The sequence below is a fragment of the Cynocephalus volans genome, chromosome 5 (genome assembly GCF_027409185.1).
Source record: "Cynocephalus volans isolate mCynVol1 chromosome 5, mCynVol1.pri, whole genome shotgun sequence".
Lineage (NCBI taxonomy): Eukaryota > Metazoa > Chordata > Mammalia > Dermoptera > Cynocephalidae > Cynocephalus > Cynocephalus volans.
Window position 1 is genome coordinate 92744162 of NC_084464.1, and position 24075 is coordinate 92768236.

Consider the following 24075-nt stretch of genomic DNA (forward strand, 5'->3'; position numbering starts at 1 on the left):
TGCACAATTCCAGGGGTGCCAGTCACTTCAACTACAATGAGAATGGCACACCTTGGAGATGTGCAGTGAACAATGCTTCCAACTTTATGCAGTGGACCTGCTAACCACAAGAGGGTGTGTGTGTGGATGGATGGGTGGATGGATGGATGGATGGATAAATAGATGGGCAGACAGATATATTTACACAGATATACAGATTATATAGAGATACACACATGCACATATACGTATATATAACTTCAATTGGAAAAGATTTTATTACACACAGTGTCATATAAATTGGAATTTGCTAGGAGTCCCACAGAGTATACAGTGTAGATAATTCTTCTATTTTTGTGACACAATAGCTACTCTTTGCATAGTCTCCGTTTGCCTCTTGGTTTCCATTCAACTATGTTACTTTATTTCCTCCTTTCTAATCTTCACTACCTGGCTCATAGTCATCGTCTCTAGCTGGATTCCTGATATCACTCACCATGACCCATCTAATACTTTCCTTGATCTCAGTTTCAATGTTCTTCACACAATCTCAATCACTCACTCTCTCCGGGTCACATCCTGAACCTTCTCATCACCCAAAACTATACCTCTGAAGTGACTAACTCAAACATCCCATTCTCCAATCATAGTCTCCCATCTTCTGGTTTGCATGCTCCAATATTTGCCTGGTAAAAAAACAAAGCACATGAGATGGGGGAAACAAGCATTCAGGTCACTTGGAAAGTGGTATTCCCTCTGCTAAACAAATAAATACACATTTTCTGCATGTGATTTCTCATTATGGTAATTTTACCATTGAGAGTTTAAGGGAACATTCATACACACAAGCCACCCCCCATTGTCCCAGTCTCTACCAATAAAAATCAGATATAAAGGAGCAAATTTTACCTAGATTAAGACAGGAGCCATTCTCATGCAAATTCTAGAGACTATTAGCCAGATATAATCCAATCTGGCTTATAAAACAATTTTTTTTAAAAAGACTCAATGTTGAAGAGAGCAAAGAAATTTCAAAGAACCCAAGAAACATCCCAGTAGAAGAGAGACCTGAAGTTGTGGAAAGTTGTAAAATAAATAGATATGGAGTCTCTTTTCCCTGAAAGGAAAGGAAGTGAAGGTGTGGCAGGAAAATAAATCACAGAGCCAAACACAGCAACTAAGAAGGTAAATGGTCTGGATATGAGCACACCAGAATTACTCAGCAGAAAAAAATATAGGTCCATTGTTGTGTAAATCAGCACATAAGGTATAACATACTACTCTAGCCTAACTTATCAATCAAGTAATCTGTTCACCCAAAAGCTGAAGAAGAGTAAAATAAGATAAGCCAAGAGAAAATGTGATATTCTGAAGTGGCAAACAAACCTTAGAACAGACACGAGATTGGGTAGACTTGGACTATCAGGCATTAAAGTGTATACTAAAGCTATAGTATGTAAATCATCTAAAACTACCACTAGACGACCAAAACATGAAATAGGAAAATAAATCAAGAAAGAAACAGTGATAATTGAATTTAGTACATGTGATAAAAATATTTCCAATCAAAAAAAAGAAAGATTAGTTGAATGGTGTTGAGGCAAAAGTCTAGACATTTAGAAATTAATAAAACTGCACCCCTATCTTTCCTTTTATTAAAACATATTTCATATGGGTCAAATAAAAGCATAACTGTACTAGAAAGAAATACAGGTAAGTATTATGATAATTATGAGGTGAAAATAACCCTTTCTTAAAATGTTACAAAGCCAAATATTAAAAACCAAGAAATTTGTACTTTTACCTCATATATTTAAACTCCTGTGCCACAGCAAACACAAGAAAAAGTAATACATTTTTCAAAATATTTGACATAAAGTAATATCCCAAGAAGACAGAAAGATCTCATAAATCAATAAGAAAAAGATGAACACCCAATAGAAAAATGTAGAAAGAATATGAACAGGCAATTTACAGAAGAAATACAATAACTTGTAAAGAAGTGAAAAAATGTTCAGATTCACCAACAATTCACACAAATGCAAATTAACAGGAAAACATTTATTTTACTGTGCACGAGACACTATCATCAGCACCTTACAAACTTTCTAACTTAATCTTCACAATGGCACAAAGAACTTAAGCACTGTTATTAACCCACCTCACTAGAGATGAGGAAACTGAGTAAACCATATGATGAGGTTCCTCATGTAATAACTAATAGAGCCAACAAGGCACCCAGAGTTAGGGCTCTTAACCAGTGCTATGCCGTCCCTTAAAATGAAAAAGTCATTCCTTCCTTCATCAAATTCATATTTAAAATGGTCATACCCTTGAACCCAGCATGGTGAACATGTTATATACCGTGTTGCCATCCTTTCCCTGAGAGCACTACTCCTCTAGGACTCCACGTGGTGATGCTACTAATGAATTTCTGGCCTCCACTGTCACTCCCCCATGAGTACATAACTCAGGCAAGGTCTAGGCTCAAGTCTCTGAGACTTGAGTGTTTTGTTATATCCCTCAAAAGCAGACATAAGATTGAGCATCCTGGCACCAAGAAAAGTCTGAAATGATGATCATCAAAAAAACCATGTCAAGAACACACAGTGGGGAAAAAGTCTCTTCAATAAATGATGCTGGGAAAACTGGATATCCACATGCAGAAGAATAGAACTAGACCCCTAACTCTGACCACTTACAAAAATCAACTCAAAATGGATTAAAAATTTAAATGTAAGACCTGAAACTAGGAAACTACTAGAAAAAAACATGAGGGAAACACTGCATAACATTGATCTGGCCAAGAATTTTTTTGGATAAGACCGCAAAAGCACAGGCAACAAAAGCAAAAATAAACAAGTGAAATTACATCAAACTAAAAAGCTTCTATACAGCAAAAGAAACAATCAACAGAGTGAAAAGACAACCTACAGAATAGGAGAAAGTATTTGCAAGCTATGCATCTGACAAGGAGTTGATATCAAGAATATATAAGGAACTCAAACACTTCAACAGCAAAAGAAAACCAAGTAATCCAGTTAAAAAATGGGCAAAAGATCTGAATAAACATTTCTCAAAAGAAGACATACAAATGGCCAACAGGTATATGAAAAATGCTCAATATTGCTAATTATCAGAGAAATGCAAATCAAAACCACAATGAGATATCATCTCACCCCAGTTAGAATAGCTATTATCAAAAAGACTGAAAATAACAAATGCTGGCAAGGATATGAAGAAAGGAGAACACATACACTGTTGATGGGAATGTATATTAGCACACCATTACGGAAAACAGTATGGAGGTTCCTCAAAAAATTAAAAATGGAACTACCATTCGATCCAGCAATCCCACTGCTGGATATAGATATACAGATTATAGACATAGATCTAAAAAAAAATGAAATCATTATGTCAAAGAGATATCTACACTCCTGTGTTTATTGAAGCACTATTCACAACAGCCAAGATATGGAATCAACCTAAATGTCCATCTTATTGATGAATGGGATAAAGAAAATGTGGTATATTTTACACAATAGAATACTATTGAACCATAAAAAAGAATGAAATCCTGTCATTTGCAGCAACATGGATGCTGTGGATTGAATGTCACCCCAAACTCATTGAATCTTAATCCCCACTGTAACTGTTGAGAGTGGGAAATCCTATTACAGTAATTGAAAAGTGGGACCTTGAAGAGGTGATTAGACAGTGAGGACCATGCCATAGATTAATCCATTTGACAGTTTAATAGTGGTCATGGGCATGGTTCTGATGGCTTTAAAAGTAGAGCACACGAGAAGCTCTCTCTCTCTTTGTTTCTGCCTTTCTCACAATGTGATACCCTGCATCATTGAAGTCACCACCAGAGAAGGCCCTCACCAGACGTGTTACTTGACTTTGGATTTCCCAACCTCCGAAACTGTAAGCAATAAATATTGTTTCTTTACAAATTACCCAGTTTCAGATATTTATGTTATAAGCAACAGAAATGGACTAATACAATGGATTAGCCTGGAAGATATCATGTTAAGTGAAATAAGCCAGGCACAGAAAGACAAATACATGATCTCACTCACATGAGAAATCTAAAAAATTGATCTCATAGAAGTAGAGTAGAACAGAATAGTGGTTACCAGTAGAGATTGGTCAACTGGTACAAAGTTATAGTTAGATAAAAGGAATAAGTTCTATTGTTCCATTGCACAGTAGGATGACTGTAGTTAAACATAATACAGCATATTTCAAAATAGCAAGAAGAAATGATTTTCAATGCTCTCACCACAAAGAAATCATAAAGTTTAAGGTGATGGATACGGTAATTACCCTCATTTGTTCGTTATACATTGTATACATGTGTCAAAATATCACACCGTACCCCATAAATATGCACAATCATTATGTGCCAATTAAAAATAAAATAAAACTTTAAAAAAATGGTAATAGAAGTTATTCCAACATTAGGAGTTAGGAGTTCAGGTGACTTTTACCACCTTTTTTGTAATGTTCTGTATTATTTTAATTTTTACTTAAATGAACCAATATTTTTAGAATTGGGAAGGGGAAAGCTATTTACATAGAAGAAAGTTACAATTTTTTAATCAAGTAACTTTATGATGATTAAACACATATTTTCTGAAATGGGAAAATTCTTATCAGCTTTAAATATTCAAATGTAAAATTAACAGTCCTTATAGATTAAGAGCCAAGGGAAAATGTGATATGTAGTATTACATAATTAAAATTCAACTGACAAGTAAAATACAAAGAAATTCGTCATTTTCAACAAGAATATCTTTTTCGATCACAAAGAAAAAAAATTAAGACTTTATTTTGTTCATTTGTTATCATACCAAGTTACAATGATCTATACAGAACTCATTTAATTCCCTTTCTATGTCTTTAACAACTTTCTTCACTAAAGAAAGCATCTGAAAATCCTGTTTAGGTTCAAAAATTAAGTTCGCAGACCCCTCTTTAAAATGATATTAATTCATTGTAAAGGATATTAATTCAGGTAAGAAATAAATGAAATTTAACATCCAAATAAGAACTAGATTTGATTCTAAATTTCTTAATTATTAAAAATACACATTTACTGTATAAGAAAAAGAAAAATGGCAATGTTTAATTTTAAATATATAGAGAGAGAAAGAGAAAAGGGAATGCTTGCATGCTGTTAGTGGGAGTGTAAACTAGTACAGCCATTATGAAAAACAGTATGGAGGTTCATCAAAAATTAAAAATAGAACTACCATTTGATCCAGTGATCACACTACTATGTATATACCCAAAGGAAATAAAGCCAGTATGTCAAAGAGATATCTGCACTCCCATGTTTATCACAGCACAATTTACCATAGATTTGGAATCTATGGTAAATTTGCAAAGATATGGAATCAACCCAAGTGTCCAACAACAGTTGAATGGATAAAAAGAATGGGGTATATGAAATACTATTCAGCCATAAAAAAGAATGAAATCCTGTCATTTGCAACAACATGGATAGACTTGAAGAACGTCATATTAAATGAAGTAAGCCAGGCACAGAAAGACAAATACCACATGACTTCACTCATACGTGGAATCTAAGGGGGAAAAAAGTTGATATTTTAGAGGTATAGAATAGAACAGTGGTTAACAGAAACTGGGGAGAGAAGGGCCAGGAGGTAGGGAGGAGAAAGAGTTAGGTTGAGGGTAGCCAATGGGTACAAAATTACAATCAGAAAGAAAGAATAAGCTCTGATGTTCTATTGTGCAACAGAATAACTATGGTTACCAGTTAAGTTTTCTATAGTACACAATAGCTAGAGGACAGTTTTTTAATGTTTCTGCCACAAAGCAATGAGGTAATTAAGACATTAACTACCTTGACCCAATTATTATACAACATAAATATGTATCAAAATATCAGACTGTCATCACATATTGTACACAAATACTGATAGTCAATTCTGTACCTCACAAACGTGTAATCAATTGTTTCAATTAAAAAATAAATTTTAAAAAAAAGTAATAAAAACATCAGATCATACCTCATAAGTACGTACGACCACAATGTGTTTAAGTTAAAATTTTTAAAAAGATTAGTACTATTTTAACAATATTTTTTAAATAAAACTTAATGCAAAAAAATAAAATAAAGTATATATAATACAACTTACCCCATCCAAGAGAGTATTTGACAAATGCATATGGAGATCTTTACGATATGGAAATTCCAGATTTGAAACATGAAACACTGAATTGTCTCTATCAATCATAAAAACTTCATTTGTGCCATCAATCAACATCATATAACTGTAAACAAAACATTGAAAAAGTAATGTTAACAGTACAATATCAAGAATGCGGTCATAAGAAATAACAGCTAAAAACAGAAAGGACATGGGCCGAGCCCGTGGCACACTCGGTAGAGTGCTGCACTGGGAGCGCGGCAACGCTCCCGCCGCGGGTTCGGATCCTATATAGGAATGACCGGTGCACTCACTGGCTGAGTGCCGGTCACGAAAAAAAAAAAAAAAAACAGAAAGGACATTGTTGGGGGCGGGGGGGAGGTTTTGGTGATGGGGAGCAATAATCAGCCACAATGTATATCGACAAAATAAAATTAAAAAAAAAAAAAAGAAGAAGAAATAACAGCTAAGCTGTTTTTCTTAGACTTTCAACATCTCGGTGGAGTAATGTTCACTAGAGTCCCCTCTCTCTATTATGCAGATTAAAGTATCACAAAAAACAAATTATTAAAACTTTTTTTCATTTCCTATAGAAAACACAGAGAATAGGAAAATCTAAATTTTTTATGGACACAATGTGATGTCCAGGAGCAACGTTACGACCCATCTTAAGACAGAATGGTTCTATAATTTTTATTAGATCTTAAACATCAGTCTTTCAAAGTTTATAAAACGAACATGCACACATATATAATTGCATTTTATTGGCTCAACAACTATATGAATTAGCTATTACTCTCTCCACTTCGAAGTAGAAAAAATAATGAAAAAAATGATTTGCAAATGGCCAGACCTCAAACTATCCAATGCTCTTTCTACCACGCCAGTTAACAAAACAGCTAATCCTTCTCATTCAATATCATGATATAGCCAGATACCACAATTTCAGGTACAATTTTTCTTCTCATTCGTGACTATAAAATTTCAATATTTTTAAACACAAACCACAAGAACTTTTATTAGCCCTTATTTTCTTAAACCCAACCAATATATGGGAGAATTTATATACTTAACAATCTATAGTTCTTTAAATGGTCAGTTTACCATCACTTATTCCCTATCAGCAGATCATCAAGAATGGAGCTCTGTTTCACACCATATATAAAAATGCAGTCCAGATGGATTCAAGATGAGCAAAGTACAGATTGAAAGGCTATACTACCAAATGGATAATGGCAAGACTTGGGATGAAAATGGAGACCATATCCAAGTACCAAAGTCTCCAAAGAATGACAGAAAATTCACAGTAAAAAGGAGGATTAGAAGGTTAAAAGATGAGCCTCAAAGAAACAGAATCATTTTGTTAGGTTGTTTGATGTTAAATGAAAGAATGAAACAGTTAACAGTCTGGATGTACTGAAAATGGAAGAAAATGCTGGCCAGACCATCCAAACTCCTAACTACAAGGTATATAAGGTAGGTCAAAAGAAAGCAGCAACAACTATCAAGTTAATGTCAGAGGACAGAAAAAACATTAAATGAAGAGATGGAAGCTAACATAGTAGATGGAATCTAATATGAGAAGATAATTGGTTCACCATAAACAAGTGTACTTAAGAGCCAAGTACACATATTTAGAATAGGTGAGGAGAAATAGGACAGCTGATTAAGGTAAAAGAAGTGTGCAAACAACAGAGGGGAGAACCAGCAAGGAAGACCAAAAGGACATACGTTTTGGGACTAGGCATACATCTGAGACTAGAAGCATGTTGTTACTTGCTGTTTCCAAAATAATTTGTAGTTTCAGCAGGCCCCAGGGGAGGGGATGGAGAGCTCAGACCCTTGCTACATATTGAAACAGCTGCAGCCCTGGTAGATGGGGAGTGTGAAGACACAGGTATCACTAGGAAAAATAAAATCAGCCTGTCTGGACTGACTATGCATCTGAGAGACTCCTAGCCCAAAATACCAGACCAGCAGGCTCACAGGCAACAGAAATACTTAGTTGGACTAAGGAATACCCAAGAACTTCTTGCACATGCTTTTCAAAAGCAGCAATTCTTGGTGGATAGGAAGAATCTAAGCTTCTTAGAAGAAGTAAGCCTTGCTCTGCATTGTGTTTCAAAAGGAATTTGTATCACCATAACGAAAAATCGAATAAAAAGCAATTATGACATCACCTGCAAAATGGTATGGAAGACACATAATTCATCATGTTGTATAAGGACCTAGGCCAGCATTTTACAAAGCTTGTTATTTACTAAAAAGGTATTGTATGGCATAATAAATTAGGGAAACACTATATCTTTGGCTTAGAAAGTCATATATTAAGATATTTAAACTCATGAGAAAACGTGTAAGTAAGCCTGTTTATCTTATTTAGCTCACTGTTTCCTAAACTTAATTCCAATATCTGTCAATCTGACAGTATTAGTATTCTATATTTACAATTTTGGGGAAGCTGATTTATGCTAACAAATTTTAGAATTCAGAAAAAAGAAATAGCTTGTCTCTTCTAGTCATACGATGATGACAGAAATTATATTTCCCTTTTCACTGGCTGCCCAAAAATTGAGAATTAAATTTAATGTTCTAATGGAATAGACATTAAATCCCAGGGTGCTGGTATACTTATTTAATAATGTGAGTGTGCGTGTGCGTGTGCGTGTGTGTGTGTCTTACTATCAGGCCTTTCTTTTTACTTCAAGTAAAATATCAATTAAAAGAAAATACTGTCTATATACACATGTGTATAAACAGATTAAAAAGACCAAAGAATAAAAAGTTTTAGAGGACAGAATTTACTACAAAGGATTTCTCATAGGAAATAGAGCTTGCATCTGCAGACACCAGAGAAATTATTTAGCAGTTGGTATTTAGGGATTCTTCTGCACATATAAATTTTCAAGCTCTGAAACACAGCTTTCTAGGCTGTGATTCTTGGATTCAACTCCAGTCATTCTAAATCATATGTTCTTTTGTTATGTGATACTTACAAAAAGTAATGAGCTACTTCACGTTAAGGAAGAAGAGAAAGGAATGTGGAAATATTTCCATATCACTCCAAAGTCTCTGAAAGCAGCCAGATTCTCTAAAACAGAGGTGACTACCTCACATACTGCCAGATACTGGATTAGTGTGTAACTATGGTTCTACTTACAGTGAATATGAATGACTAGTACAATACAATTTCTTATCAACTAGGAAATGATCTCAACCGCAAATTTAATATTGAGAATTATTAACAGTTGTTCATATAATATTCATTCTCATTAAAAGTCAAAATTTAATTCAGTAGAAGTTTCACTGAATTAAAAAATGCTGGTTCACTTTTTATATTAAAGTGTATATGCCAAAACTATATAGATTACAGAAAAGCCAAATTTATAAACAACTTTACTGAAAATGCAAGTTTTCCAGCTTTTAGAAACAATCTTTCAGGGCAGTCACTGAGACAGGAGATATTTAATCAAGTAAAACCACCAAATACACATTAATAAAACTTAGGAAGTACATAATTAAACATGAAAAACACTGATAGATAATATTGGTAACTAATATTACCTTAGAGTCCTAATTCACATTCCAACCAGTAGTCTGAGAATAAAATGGTCTTGAAACATCTTATAATTTAAACCTATCACCAACTCAGACCCAACTCTGATCATCAATTATACTTCTAGGAATTTACCTTCCACTCTATGAAAGCACAGATCATATCTATTTTGTTCTTTCCCACAAACCAGATGTTTTGCAGTCTACTTGAACACACACTCAATAAATACTTATTAAGCAAGGCTATATGTATGAAGAAGGTCATCATAATATTTTAAAACACTGAATAGTTGAAAACCCAAATGTCCATCATTCAGCAAATAGGTGAAATAAATATTATTCAATGTAATATAGTATAATATAGTATTCACCCATGTAAAAAGCATACTATTCAAGCATTTTTAAAACAATGATAAAAATATTCAATAATATGAAGAGATTTACAATATATTAAGTGGGAAAAGGCAACTTAAAAATTAAAATGCATAATTTGATTACAGGGGGAAGAGGGAGCATAAAACTGTGTGTATATAGTAGATAAAGACAGACAGGAAAGCCTATACCAAAATATTGAGCGGAAATATCAATGACATTTGCTCTCCTTATTATACTTTCCTTTATTTTCAAAACTTTTATAAACAAACAAAAATTGCTTTTAAAAGCACGGTGGCTGGGGGTGAGGGGTCGGGGGATTAAAGCTATAAGAAGAAAAATAAAAAACAACCTAGAAATACGATCTAAGAGAAACGTTTTCCCTTTGGAAAATGGCAATGGAAAAAAAAGAAAGAAAGGAGAGAGGGAGGGAGGGAGAGTGGGAGGGAAAGGGAGAAGGATAGGGAGGGAGGGAGGGAGGGAGAGAGGGAGGGAGAGGGAGAGGGAGTGGGAGATGGAGTGGTAGAGAGAGAGAGGGAGGGAGGGAGGGAGGGAGGGAGAGGGAGAGGGAGTGGGAGATGGAGTGGTAGAGAGAGAGAGGGAGGGAGGGAGGGAGGGAGGGAGGGAGGGAGGGAGGGAGAGAGGGGGAGAGGGGGGGGGGAGAGAGAGAGAGAGAGAGAGAGAGAAAGAAAGAAAGAAAGAAAGAAAGAAAGAAAGAAAGAAAGAAAGAAAGAAAGAAAGAAAGAAAGAAAGAAAGAAAGAAAGAAAGAAAGAAAGAGGACAAGATGGTAAACCTTGTTCTTCATACCACAGCAGCTTCAAAACAATAAGTATTCCTTTTCTCCTATCATAGAGTCTCCATATTAGAGCTCTTTAGCGGACAATAAAAACAGAAAAGCTGATCATTTAAATCAATTTATTTCACCACCATCTCTATCCATTTTTACTAACCCCTTTCAAACAGATAATGGTTTTTCTCTTGAAATGATTACTCGCTTGATTTTTAAAATATTTATTAAAGGGCCAAACAGAGGCCAGCCATAGTGCTAGATGCTGTAGCGATGTAACAATGAACAACACAAACGCTCTTCTCAACTTCATATAATTTATACACTTACCAAGAAAACAAGACATTAAGCAAATAATCCCAGGCACAATAAGTATTTAGAAGGTGAAATACAGGAGCATACAAAAGGAGGAATCTGTCAGAGTTTCATGTGTAGTTGATAATAACACAGGTTACACTTATTGAGCAATCACTATATGCTGAGCAATGTTCAAAGCTTTTTACATTTTATTAACTCATTTAATCCCTACAACCTTACCAGGTTCGTGAATTATTATCCCCATTTTCCAGAAGAGGAAACAGAGACATACATAGGTAACTTGCCAAAGGTCATAAAGCTGGCAAATAGCAATGCTAACGTTAAACCTACACAATTGTTTATTTCTACAGCCTCTATAGTACACAACCTCTGACATGTTTGTCTTAACCAAGCAAATGGTGGTAGGCAGGAGGGGAAGGGAGAATGAGAGGAAGAAAGTGGGTGTACACAGGGTACCAGGTGCAATGTCCTTCAGACAAGACAAAATGTAGCACATTCTGGCAACTAAAAAAGTTTCAGAATACTGAAGAATAAAGAGAAAGCAGGAATATGGCATTGCATGAGACTAAAGAAGTAATCAGGGACATAGAAATTATGAAACGTTTTTTACTTCATCCTAGAAAATGGAAAACCACTTACTTAATATGAGACAAACAGAAACCATAATGGGTAATTCAAACACAGGAGAGATTTAGTACAGAAAATTGGTTACACAGACACTGGAAAGCTAAAAAGGGAAAACAGGAAGGCGTAAGTAATCCTAACTGCAGGAAGCACTACCACCGGCAGGACTAGGGGAACAAAATGGAAGGGGTCTGTCATCAGAAGCTAGGAGCACTGTGGGGCTATGCCTGGTAAAGGAGGTCCATGCAGCTGGGTGCTCAAACCTCTAAGGAGGGGGCACCATACAGATGGTACCTGGACCTCTAAGGAGAGGATTCCTGAAGCTCAAGGTTGAATCTCTCTGAAGAGTCACAGAATGGAAGATGCTCAAATCACTAAGTGAACAGAGCACAGTGGGTTAAGAAGTGATGCAAGTGCCACTCAGAGGCTGGTACCTCTATGAGGGATCAGCAAGCCTAGTGCTGAGAGTGCCAAAAGAAGTTGGAGAATGGTGTGCTGAAGGTGTCTTTACAGAAACTGGAAACGAGAAGTCACTTCTCCCACCTTCCAAATTCCTGCCAGTCCTCACAGTACAAAACCCAACAGGAAGCAACTTGGCAAGGGAGTCTGGGAAATGTAGCCCGTAGAGTGCTGGCCCCCCAACACAGTATAAAAGGTAGATTGGAACTGAGAGACAGTAGGTAAATAAATGCAGACCACTAAAAGGTTTTAAGCAAACTAATGACATAATCTCACCGGCATTTTTACAAGTTCACCCCCACATAATATATACCCCAACAGGGTAAGGGCCAATCTGTAAAAATGAGAAATTATGAGGCCTCTATAAACCAAGTGAGAAATCACAGTGGCTGGGACTACAACAGTAATGATAACTTAGAGATAAGTGGATAAATTCAAGATATTTAAGAGGTGGATTGACAGGACAATATGTATTTACTGGATATGGGGCTGAAAGAATGGGAGAAGTCAAGGATAACTTCCAAGCTTCTGGCTTGAGGAACGAATACATTTAATTAATGATCCATGGGGCATTTAAGGAGGAAGGAGTAATCGTCTCATCTTGTTTGAGAGAAATGACAGAAACCATGAGTTTAGTTTTGGATATGGATAATTTCATTTTCACAGCAAAAACTAAGGACCCAGATTTTCTCTATCCCTGTCCCTACCAGGTTGGAAACAGGCTCAGGATCTAAGCCAGTCAATCAAATGTTCCTTTCCCAAGACATTTAACTTGAGTTAGTAACATAGAGGCACAAGAATAGTTGAAAAATTATTCATAGCAACAGCAGAGACATTGTTGGCAAGTGCCAATGGTGTCTTCCTACTTAAAGCATTCTTGTGCCCTGACCTTGGCTCTGGTCCTTGCTGCCATCCTCCCTTGATCCATATCCATTTTCCAAGACTGGTTCTCCTGAAAGCTTTCCAATACATACATTCTTTTGCACAAATTAGTCAAAGTTGATTTCTATTGCTTACAGTCAAGAATGCTAATGGATATGCTGGCTCTTTTCTTTTTTCCTTTTGCCCACTATAGCTGAATGCAGGTAAGTTAAATGTGCCTATGATGCAGTCCCACTGTTATGTCCCCAACATATCCTCAATACCAAGGGTTACTATAACTTCATGCTATCTATTTCCCATCCTTCAACACAGACAAGTGTATAATGCTAAGCCCAGAATTCACTTTCCCTGTGCATCTTTTCTCACAAAATTCACTACCAAATCTTTGTTGTTTCTATACCAGCTACATTTCCTCTCATTACTATTCCCAATAGAATTGGCACACACGTCCCTGAAACCTAATTCTCAAGGTTGTAGAGGTATACACAAATAAATTCAGGTATACTAAATTTCTCATAAAGAAAATTGAGAGTTTAGAGCCACTTTCCCAGATGGAATTTATAAACCTTCCTGACATAAGAGCAGTTGGTCAGACCCTGCCCTCTACCCACCAACACCTGTTACACATGTCCTGAAAACAATGCAAGAGCAGATGACTTGCCAAACAGCAGCTTTCCCCCTTCCCGATGGGACTTACACATACTTTACCTGTTTCTATCACTAGCTCACTGTTCAATACATTCTCTCTGATAATCTCTTTTGCAAAATATACCCATGACCTTTTTAACCCATTTTTTTCCCTTTCAACTCTTAAAAAAGAAAAATAAATTTTATGTTAAGTATATTTCACCCTAATTTCTTAAAAAGAAAAAAAAATTTTCCTCCTTCTCACCTCCGTTACTTAGTTCCATTCATGAACCTAAGAAAACTCTGATCAAACCTAGAGACACATCTGTATCAAACAAAATTAAAATAGGTTTTTTAGTCCATCTAGACAAAATAATCAGTATCAGAGTCCTCTTCACAATCTCAACAGTCTCTACCTCCTCCTTATCTTATAAAATCCAATCACTTTTCCCCCCAAAGATTTTTAAACTATTCAAGATATGAACTTCTTAGGTTGCAATTATAGTTTGTTTAATTATCAGTGTTGCCACAGTACATCTTTTCATTTTTCACACTTGATATCCTCAGTTAACTAACATAGCTATCTTAGTAATTAAACAAGCTTTATAGGCTAGATTGGGAACCCAACTATCTTTTATACTATCATTCTATGAAAATGCAATCTAAAGTTAAGTCAAGGAATCTCAGAAAGACTGCAGATCATTTAAAACATCGCTGTTCACATCACTTCCACAAAAGGACCAAGATTTGATGATGAAACAATATAATACTACACATGAGCTTTAATTTCAAACTAATGGCTATTATTTGTTTATGTAACACAAATATCATTTCAAATCCTTGAAAAGAAAAACTACTTGAATAAATAAAACTTTACCTTATTTCAACTTCCCAGAAATTCAAATAATTCATATTAAGGTCCTTATTTTTCGTATTAACAACTTAAAGAGAATACGAACACACAGAGTAATACTACCATTTAACTGTTTTAAAATTTTTATTGCTGCTAACAATCACTGAAATGAAAACACAGTTCTAACATATTCTTTTTATCAAAAACTATCGGAATTTTCATTCAGCACTATAAAAGATTTCAATCCTATATGTATTTTTATTTTTATTTATTGATGCCATAAGCACAACAGGCTTCTTCAAAAGAATCAGCTCTTCTTTCATCCTCATATCACATCAATTTAAAGTCATGAAACACATGTGATTAAGGTTCTAGTCTTAAACTCATTTTAAGCCCACAGCTTCATTCCATTATGTGATCACTTACATGCACACAACAGTAACTAGACAACATGTATTATTTAATTTTAAATTACAAGGCTCATTCATGTCCCCACCAACATACCTGTCAAATCTGTCTAACCAGGCTTTGATTTTGGAATGTTAATTACATATTAAATGGCAGGCCAGCAGCATACCACTGAAGATTTGGACAATTTGCCAGCATTTAAATGTCTTCTACGTAAGCATAGCCATCTTTATTTTATAACTTGTTTATACCACAAATTTTCTACTATGTCCGTTTAAGTTGTTTAATCTTATTTTTTCGTTGTTGTTTTGTGTCTTTTTTTGTGGCTGGCCAGTGTGTAGATCCAAACCCTTGACTCTGGTGTTGTTATCAACACCAGTTGATAACAGTTTAACCAAATGAGCTAAATGGTCAGCCCTTGTTTAATCCTAATAAATAGCAGTTGGTAAACTATGGCTATAGAAAAGTCATCAGTCATGACTGTAACATGTATTTCATTTTAGCTAATTTATCACAAGTAAATCATGAAGACCTAGGGGTATCTACCATAAAAAATCACAAAATCTTCATGCCTTTTCAAACTATGGTATGTGCTTATTTCTATTAATAGATATCATCTTCAAAATCATAGATGTTTCTGTTTCAAGAAAGCCCCTTCAACCAGCAAGATTTAGAGTCTTGTGCAAAGCTTCCTATCAACTTAAAAATCAACACTATAACAGAGTTTGACAAGGCACAGAGAGCCCAGTGTCCATTTCTAGATTCCTCCCTCCTATTCAAAATCAATGAGATAATACAAATTAAGTGTATAAGATAAAGAGCAAATTTATTCCAAACCACTCAACAATTAAAAAACAATTTAATTTGCTTGATTTGTTTACATGAACTATCAATAATAAGACTGCTATGATTATAGGCTTTGAGGAAAAAATTCCAGTTCCAGAACCTATAATTCCAGATTCAGTACTGCTTGTTATCTAGATCCCTAAAAAACAGGCAGGCAGATTGGAATAACAAATCTCATCAAATATTATGAAATGATTCTAGCTGAGCTGCCCAACTCCTAACTACATGCTTTAACTTCAGAATTTCAACTTTCTTATCCTCTTATTATTTTGCTATCCTCCTTCTGGGAAAATAGAATGGTTTGGTCAGGGCCCTCGCCTTGGGTCCAGTTGGGTGTGGTTCAGCATCCTCTGTAAGCAAATTGTGTGTGCATGTGTGGAGTTAGTGAGCATGCGCGCCCGTAGTGGGTTAGAAATCTTGATTCTCCTTTGATCTTAGAATAGGATTTTTAGGGAATGCATGAATGAGCCAAAAGGTTCTCCAGTAGGGGACAATAGTCCACAGATAAGTTTGGCAAAAGCCATCTAATCAATTCTAATCACTGTTTAGGGATGGGATTGTATACTTTGACTGTTTTAGGTTGCTGGTTTGATTCCAGCTCAAAGGACTATTGACTATTTAACCTACTGATTGTTCTTAAGATATGTTAAGGAAACTACTTGAATGTTGTTTAAATCTGCTAAAGAAATCTCTGTAGGAAGTATGTGGAAAAGAAAATGTTTACTAAGGGCAAACTGTTTGTTGGTGGATCAACTTAGCTTTTTACAAATTGCATTCTGGAATGTCACATTGTTAAATTTACTGCTATTACCAGTTTTAGTTGTTTAAAGCTATACTTAGCTATAATTCCGTTCTGTAACACTGCCTGTTTTTATGTCCCTTTTTGATGATTGAATCAACTGATTTTCCTTGTAAAACTTCTTTGTCTTGTCAATAAAAAGAAAGGCTGATTTTGGATCCGGGCTGCTGCTCCCCTGATGGGCGGCAGTCCCTCCAGGCCTCATTCATGTTACCTTGAGTGAATTCTTTCTTTTTCTTTTTTCATCTCAGTTTCACAGAGGGAAGTGTAACACGCGCCAATGTATTTTTTTAGTTTTGTTGCTATTCGTGTGTGCTTTAGAGAAAGACAGAAAGGGACAGAGAGGGACAGAGAGAGAGAAAGAGGGAGGTAGGGAGGGAGAGAGACTTAGTGAAGCAGGCGGGTGGGCGTCAGCCTTGGGGGTCAGCCCGCACAGCCATGCTTTTCCAAACCTACAGCTTCCAAGGACCTTTTGGCCGGTTACCTAGCTCACAGACCTGCATTTAAGGGGTCTGGTGACCCAGCCTGGCATGTGTGGGGTCTGGTGACCCAGTCTTATCCCAACAACTAGTGTGGCCACCTAGCTTTACAACTGGCATCACGAACAGGATTAAGAGCTAAACAATTGGTGTTGTGAGCAGGATTCCAGGCCTTAGCCTTAGCCAGATACCTCCACCGCTCAGAAATTTGTACATGCATATATATCTGTACTACTACACCACAGAATCAGTGTCAGAGTCCCTTCACAATCCTGTTTCAAAAAACACATCTTCAAACTCCTACTCAAAACTCACTTCCATGAAATCTAGCATACTCTAAATAATAGGTCCTATTCAAATCACTCTATCATTACAAGTTTTCCACAAATTATACATCTACTATGTACAGCAAATAATTGCTTCATTGTGGAAGAGAAGCATACGGAGAGCAAGCAGTAGCCTTAAAATCCAGTTTCAGGAATTTCAACTTTATTTTGTACTGAGCTGATTTATGGTTGAAGTATAACAAACACTAATAGATAAAATAATATACTGTATGTTCATTTGCCAACATTAGTATTAAAGGCATTTATATAACACACCATTAGTTATATGAGAGTTTGCTACAGTGGTTAAACATGATCCCATTCAGGCTCTTAGTAACTGTGTGATTTCTGCCCAAGTTACTTGATTGTTCTAAGTCTCAGCTTCCTCATCACAAGTCCTCACCTCCTAAAGTGGTTGTAAGAATTAAAATAGTACACCCATGTTCACAGAAGAATATTCACAACAGCTAACACACGGAAGCAACCCAAGTATCCATTGAGGGATGAACAAATAAGCAAAATGTGGTATATACATACAATAGAACGTTATTCAGTCTTTAAAAGGAAGAAAAGTCTGACATATGCTATGACATGGATGATCCTTGAGGACATTATGCTAAGTGAAATAAACTAGTCATAAAAAGATAAACACTGTATGATTCCATATGAGGAATGTGGGTTGCCAGGGGCTAGGGAGATGTGGGAATGGAGAGTTGTTGTTTAATGGGTACAGAGTTTCAGTTTTACGAGATGAAAGAGTTCTGAAGATGGATGATGGTGACTGTTGCACCATAATATATACTTAATAACACTGAACTGTACACTTTTAAATAGCTAAAATGATTACTTTTATGGTACATGTAGCTCACCACAATTTTTAAAACTGAAAAAAAGAAGCATTAAATGAGTTTACATACAAAGGATACAGAATATTCACTGGCACATAGTAGCAAAATGTCAGCTATTGTTATGTTATGTCCAAGGCACACAGGAAGTTCTTAATTAAGGCTGGATACCATTATGACTACTACTGTTACTGCTAACTACTACTCCTTCTACTACTACTACCACTACTTCTTTACACAATCCAAGAAAGAGTTGGGGTTATTGATAAAACAAAACCCTGGGTAAAACAGAAAGGATTAGTGTAAGAACCCTGTAAACAGGAAAGAAGAGGTTATCCCTCTGAACAAAGAGGAGAAAGAGATGAGTGAACACAGAAATTCTGAAATAGGCAGAAATAAATCACAGATAATTAATTCCCTGTAAAGGTTCCTGTAGAGCTAGGGCTGGGGCTGGAGCTCACAGACCCCTCAAGCCCATCGTTGTCCAGATTGGGTACAAACCCTTCACACATCAGGCTGGGTCATCAGACCCCTCACATGCAGGTCTATGAGCTGGGTAACCGGCAAAAAGGTCCTTAGAGCCGTAGGTTGGAAAGCATGGCTGTGCAGAGCAGACTCCCAAGGCGGTAAACACCAGCCAGGTGGTGGCGCTGGGCATGCACACTAACTCCACCCACACACAACTCGTTTACAAAGAATGTGCCACACCACCCCCAACCAGACCCAAGACAAGGGGGCCTGATTAAATTATTCTGTTTTCCCAACAGTTACCCACAGGCCACAAATCCAAGGTTATAAGCATATTTACACAGTCAAAGGCAGACAACTACAGTAAATAGTACCTTAATTCATTTTTCTAAGAATAGATATAACCAAGGTAAATTTTGCAAAATCAGAAGCTACACTACCTGAGTGAATAATAATTCTCAAAACAGAGAACTCAAATAAAAGAACTTGAATCAAGTGGATCTCTCAATCTGTCTACAAACTTGTTTTCTAAACGTTACAGTGACAAAAACAGACCCAGAGTCTAAAATATTCAAATGAATTGAAACAGTTTCTTAAGATTTACCAACAATAACGGTACATATACACAATTACACACAATGAAAAATTATCTTGCCCTACAATCTATCTCATTAAAATAAAAATTAGTAACAGCATAAATTAAATAAAATGGCAATTAGATCTACATGGGTTCATGTTTCCCCTACTCACCCAAAAGAAACATAATAATTATCATAAAAATAAGAATTGACGGATAAAGTCTCCTGTCTACAAGTTTATAAAATCAACTAATTAACAGAGTTTGGGCATGTGTAACAAGTAGAATATCAAAGCATACCTTTTAACTAATGAAAAGAACTGTCAAATCAGGACTGAATTTACTTGCTAACAGCAACATGTACCATGCTAACTGCCACTTCTGTGGGCTAGAGTATGCTCCCTCCTCCTTTCCACCAATCTACAAAGAATTAGAGAATTATGGAATTTTCAAAGACTGGAAGGGTTCTTATGCAATCCCACTTCATCCAAGTAGCATACGCCCACACACATATATACTCCACCTCTGGTCCTGCAACAATCCTAACAGCACTTAAGTCACAAGAAAAACCAGTCTAGATTCAAATGTAAGTGAGAATAAAAAGTATTCATAGAGGCACTACCAAAGACAGAGAAACTGTCTAGTTATATTACCTCCCCCAGTTCATAAATGTCTGAAAACAGAGTATACATTAAGTCATTTCACACAAATAAAAACAAGATTTATCATACCGCAGCAAGAAGCTTCTATCTCAAAAACTAGATTTAAATACAATGCGGATATCTTAAGATCTCCTAAGGTCACTTAAATTTGTTTCTTAGTGGTCATCTGAAGTCCAAAATGTAAAAACTATACAACAATAATTGGATACAGACACAGTTGAATAAATCAATGTATCCATTTGTTTACATTTCTTCAAATCCTCAAAAGCAATAAGCACAGAAGAGAAAATCTTAAGATACATCTTAAAGATTCAAATTAAATGAAGTTGACTTAACAAATGAGTTTCCATTTAATTAGGGAGGAGGATTTTTCTTGGTTTTTAAATATTTCCTTATGCTGAGAAATATGACTTTTTTGGTCACATTAAAAATTAAAAGTGCACCATTACTAATCAAGTATAGAACCTTGAACAACCCACTTGGTCTCTCCAGCTTTGATATCCCCATCCATAACCTGAGAAAAAGAGGTAGATTCTTGCTACTTAAAATATAGTCCCTGGTCCAGAAACACTGGCAACACCTGGGAACTTGCTAAAAATGCAGAATCTTAGGCTCCACCCCAGACTTACTGAATCATAATTTGCATTTTAAAAGTGATCCATATGTACATAAAATTGTGAGAAGCACTGGATTTAATAACCTCTAGCTATCCTTAACACTCAAATTGCAAAAGAAAATAGGAAAACCAGATAGCAGATGTCAAAATAAGCAAAAGAAATTAAAATTTTTTAGAACAAGTGAAAAAGAAATTTCCATTAAAGAATCTATCCAAAAGTTATATTCAACAGATTTTTCCTCTTCTTAGCTATAGAAATGTTCTTGGTTTTGATCCTAACTAGGACAAAAAGAGCAAAGAGGAATAAAAAGAGAAGAGAAAGACTCAGCATGATCACAAGTTAGTTCCAATCAGACTTCTAATTTTCACATTTCATATTATGCAACTTTTGAAACTCACTATTAGCTAGACTAATTGAACACATGCTAATGTAATCTACTTTCAGTAAAAGCCTCCATCAAGTCTCAAAAAAAAGGGTTCACCTAATAGTCTTTGAATTATAACTGAAAACGGGAAATAAAGCGTTTGGGGGATAACTGGGAAAAAAATTACTATAGGGTACTCCTGTGCCTCCTGCTAGGAAAGCCCCTTGCGGATGTTTCCAAGGCTTAGCTTTCCGTGACATCACCATCGTCCTTTTCTTCCTCTAGTCACAGAAGTAGGTGAAGCGCTTCCCCTTCCATGGCAACTATTCCTTAAAGTGCTTGTTTCTCCGCCTTCTGTATCGCTATGGAAAATACTCTTATCGTACTTTAATTTCAAAAAACATCTCTTTGGCCTCAAAGGCCACTCAGCTAACTAACTGACTCAACCAATCAGGTGGCCCTAAGCTTCAAAAGTTAAGATAAAGGATCTCCCAACTAACAACCTCCTAAGAACAATTCAAGAAGTGGGAGTTGACTTATTCAAAATTTAAATCAAACACTCATGGCGCAGCAATCACTAAAACTCTGACATGCTTCGAAATATAAACAAAGGGTTAGGGCTGGCCTAGTTAGCTCAGTTGGTCAGAGCATGGTGTTGATAACACCAAGGTCCAGGGTTCGAACCATGTTAACGGCCAGCCACCAAAAAAAACGAAATATAAACAAAGGGTTTAAGCGCCACCAGTAAAACAATTTTCTTCCTCTTAGCCTGAGTACCTATCTGCCCAGGGCCCAGAACCTACAGAGATTCTGGGTTATATCAATCACAGTATTAGGTCAGTCCACTCAGGCTGTTTCCACCTTTATGTTGCTCCTCTTAGCCATGTTATTCATCTTTCACTAATCATCTCCTCTAAGAACTCCTACATTCTTAGAAACTATGTCATGTCATTTATATGCAAGTATACTTTTTGTTGTTCTCTCATGTACTCTCATTTTATTACTGCAATTAGATTTTGACCCATTTAAGGTAATGAACCATGTCTTAAATTTACTTTTTTACTTTTTTCATTTTCTTTTCAAAACTTTACTGCCATTCAAATTGACTACACCTCAAAATATTTTATGTGTTGACTCCATGTACATAGTCAAAACATCAACCACATAAAACTTGTCAGAAATTAGGAATTTTCTTCAAAGCAAGCAACATCTGTTTCATATTCTCATGTTATTCTTACTAGAACAATAAATATTTTCAAAAATTATTTTACTGAAAGGGAAAGATCTATTCTACAAGAAACTTGAAATAATTTTACTTTTAACATAAATGTTATACTTTACCATAAATATTTTACTATAAAGATCCTCTGTTTATTTTAAATTTAGAAATAAGCTAATAGTGCAAGGTATTTTTAAGAAAGATCATTAAAAACATGTGCAAGATGTACAACACATGATGCTTGATTTTATTTAATCCTGCTTCATGCACACAGGGAAAATGTAAGTAAACAAAGTTATATCTAAGTGCACCAAATGTTTTACATGAGTTTTAATTTCTCCATTTACTAGTGTCAAAAATAAAATCAGACCAAGTTAAGAAACATTTTAAAATTTATTATCACACAAAAAATACAGATTGAGTCCTGGAGGCTTCAACTAAGTGGTAAGAAGTTTGCCTTAACAGCAGTTATAGAAATTTATAAAGCAGAAAGGAAGAAGTATTCTGACCTTTTTGTGATTAGCTGTTAGACATTACTATTCTTTTTAGGGCAAGCAGAGCTGTTTAAGCTGATTTGTCTATAGCTGATTGGTTTAATTTCACTGAATCATGCTCACAAGGCCATAAAGCTTATGGTTTGTGTTCCTTTTATAATGAGAGATAGTGTTTCAGAGAAATCAGAATTACTTCAGTTTGGGTTACATGGTTATGGGTAGTTGGCCTTGGGGTATATCGTAACTGCGGCCCCTATTTTTATTTCTCTTTAACAATAGTAAGTAATGCTTAATGGATCAGACTATTAGAAAACTAAAAATTAAATGGTTGCCACCAATCTTTATTCATGTTCACATACCAGGAGAAGTTCTAGATGCAACAATCTCAACAGCTAAATATTAAACACAAGTAGCTAAATAGTACTAGGACTACAAAAATAAACATAATACAGACTCACAATATTAAGGCAACTACCAAGGCCAGATCACAAAGTAGTCTCAATGTGTAGTTGCCTGAAGTTTATAAAGTAGCGATTTGATTTGTTCTAGTTATATACTGTATTCTGTAACTCTAGCCAGTAGTTTACATTTTATCAGGCTAACATAACACATAAAAGGCTTAAATGTCATTCTAAATAATTCACAGGAAGACAAAATTTAGTTCTCTGCCCATGCAGAAGTATTTCAGAATTTAAATTTTCCAAATTCTAAAATGTTACTAAAATAATGTTTGTCCAAGAAAGCTCACCTGCCAGCAAAAATATCAGCAACAGCAGCAACTAGAGCTGGGCTGAAAGCCAGAGACATATTGTACTAAGAAGGGCTGCCTATAAAATCTTCAAATCAGATTTTACAATTTAAAAAAGAGCTGTCAGAATTACTCATTTTCCAATTTCTTCTTTTTTAAAATTTTTTTTATTTATTATTAGCATTTTCATTCTTACAAACCATGTTATTTCTTTAGGGCCTTTACCCGACCTATCACTTCCCAAACCCCCTCCATGCCCCTCCCCCATCTCTAATATCCTTAGGTTTATTCTTTCCTTCTGAAAGTTAAACATATTGTTGTGGTCTTTTCTTTCTTTCCTTCATTCCTTCTTTCTTCCTTCCTTCCCTCCCATCCCCGCTTCCTTCTTTCCTAGCAGCCAGTTATGAGTGAGAACATGTGGTATTTCTGTTTCTTTGTCTGGCTTATTTCTCTTAACATAATTTTCTCCAGACTCATCCATGTTGTTGCAGATGGCAGAATTTCATTCTTTGTTATAGCTGAATAGTATTCCATTGTGTATATATATCACATTTTCTTTATCCAGTTGTCCCATCAATGGACAC

At 35.6% G+C, this 24075-nt stretch overlaps 1 protein-coding gene across 6 annotated transcripts in view; it reads right to left on the bottom strand.

Moving 5' to 3' along the window:
* Positions 1-24075, bottom strand: part of RNGTT (RNA guanylyltransferase and 5'-phosphatase) — a 303195-nt gene that overhangs the window by 214921 nt on the left and 64199 nt on the right. For all 6 annotated transcript variants that reach the window (XM_063096565.1, XM_063096564.1, XM_063096563.1 and 3 more), the window contains exon 9: positions 6150-6285. In XM_063096565.1, the coding sequence (XP_062952635.1) occupies positions 6150-6285 (136 nt within the window). The remainder of the gene's footprint in view (positions 1-6149; positions 6286-24075) is intronic.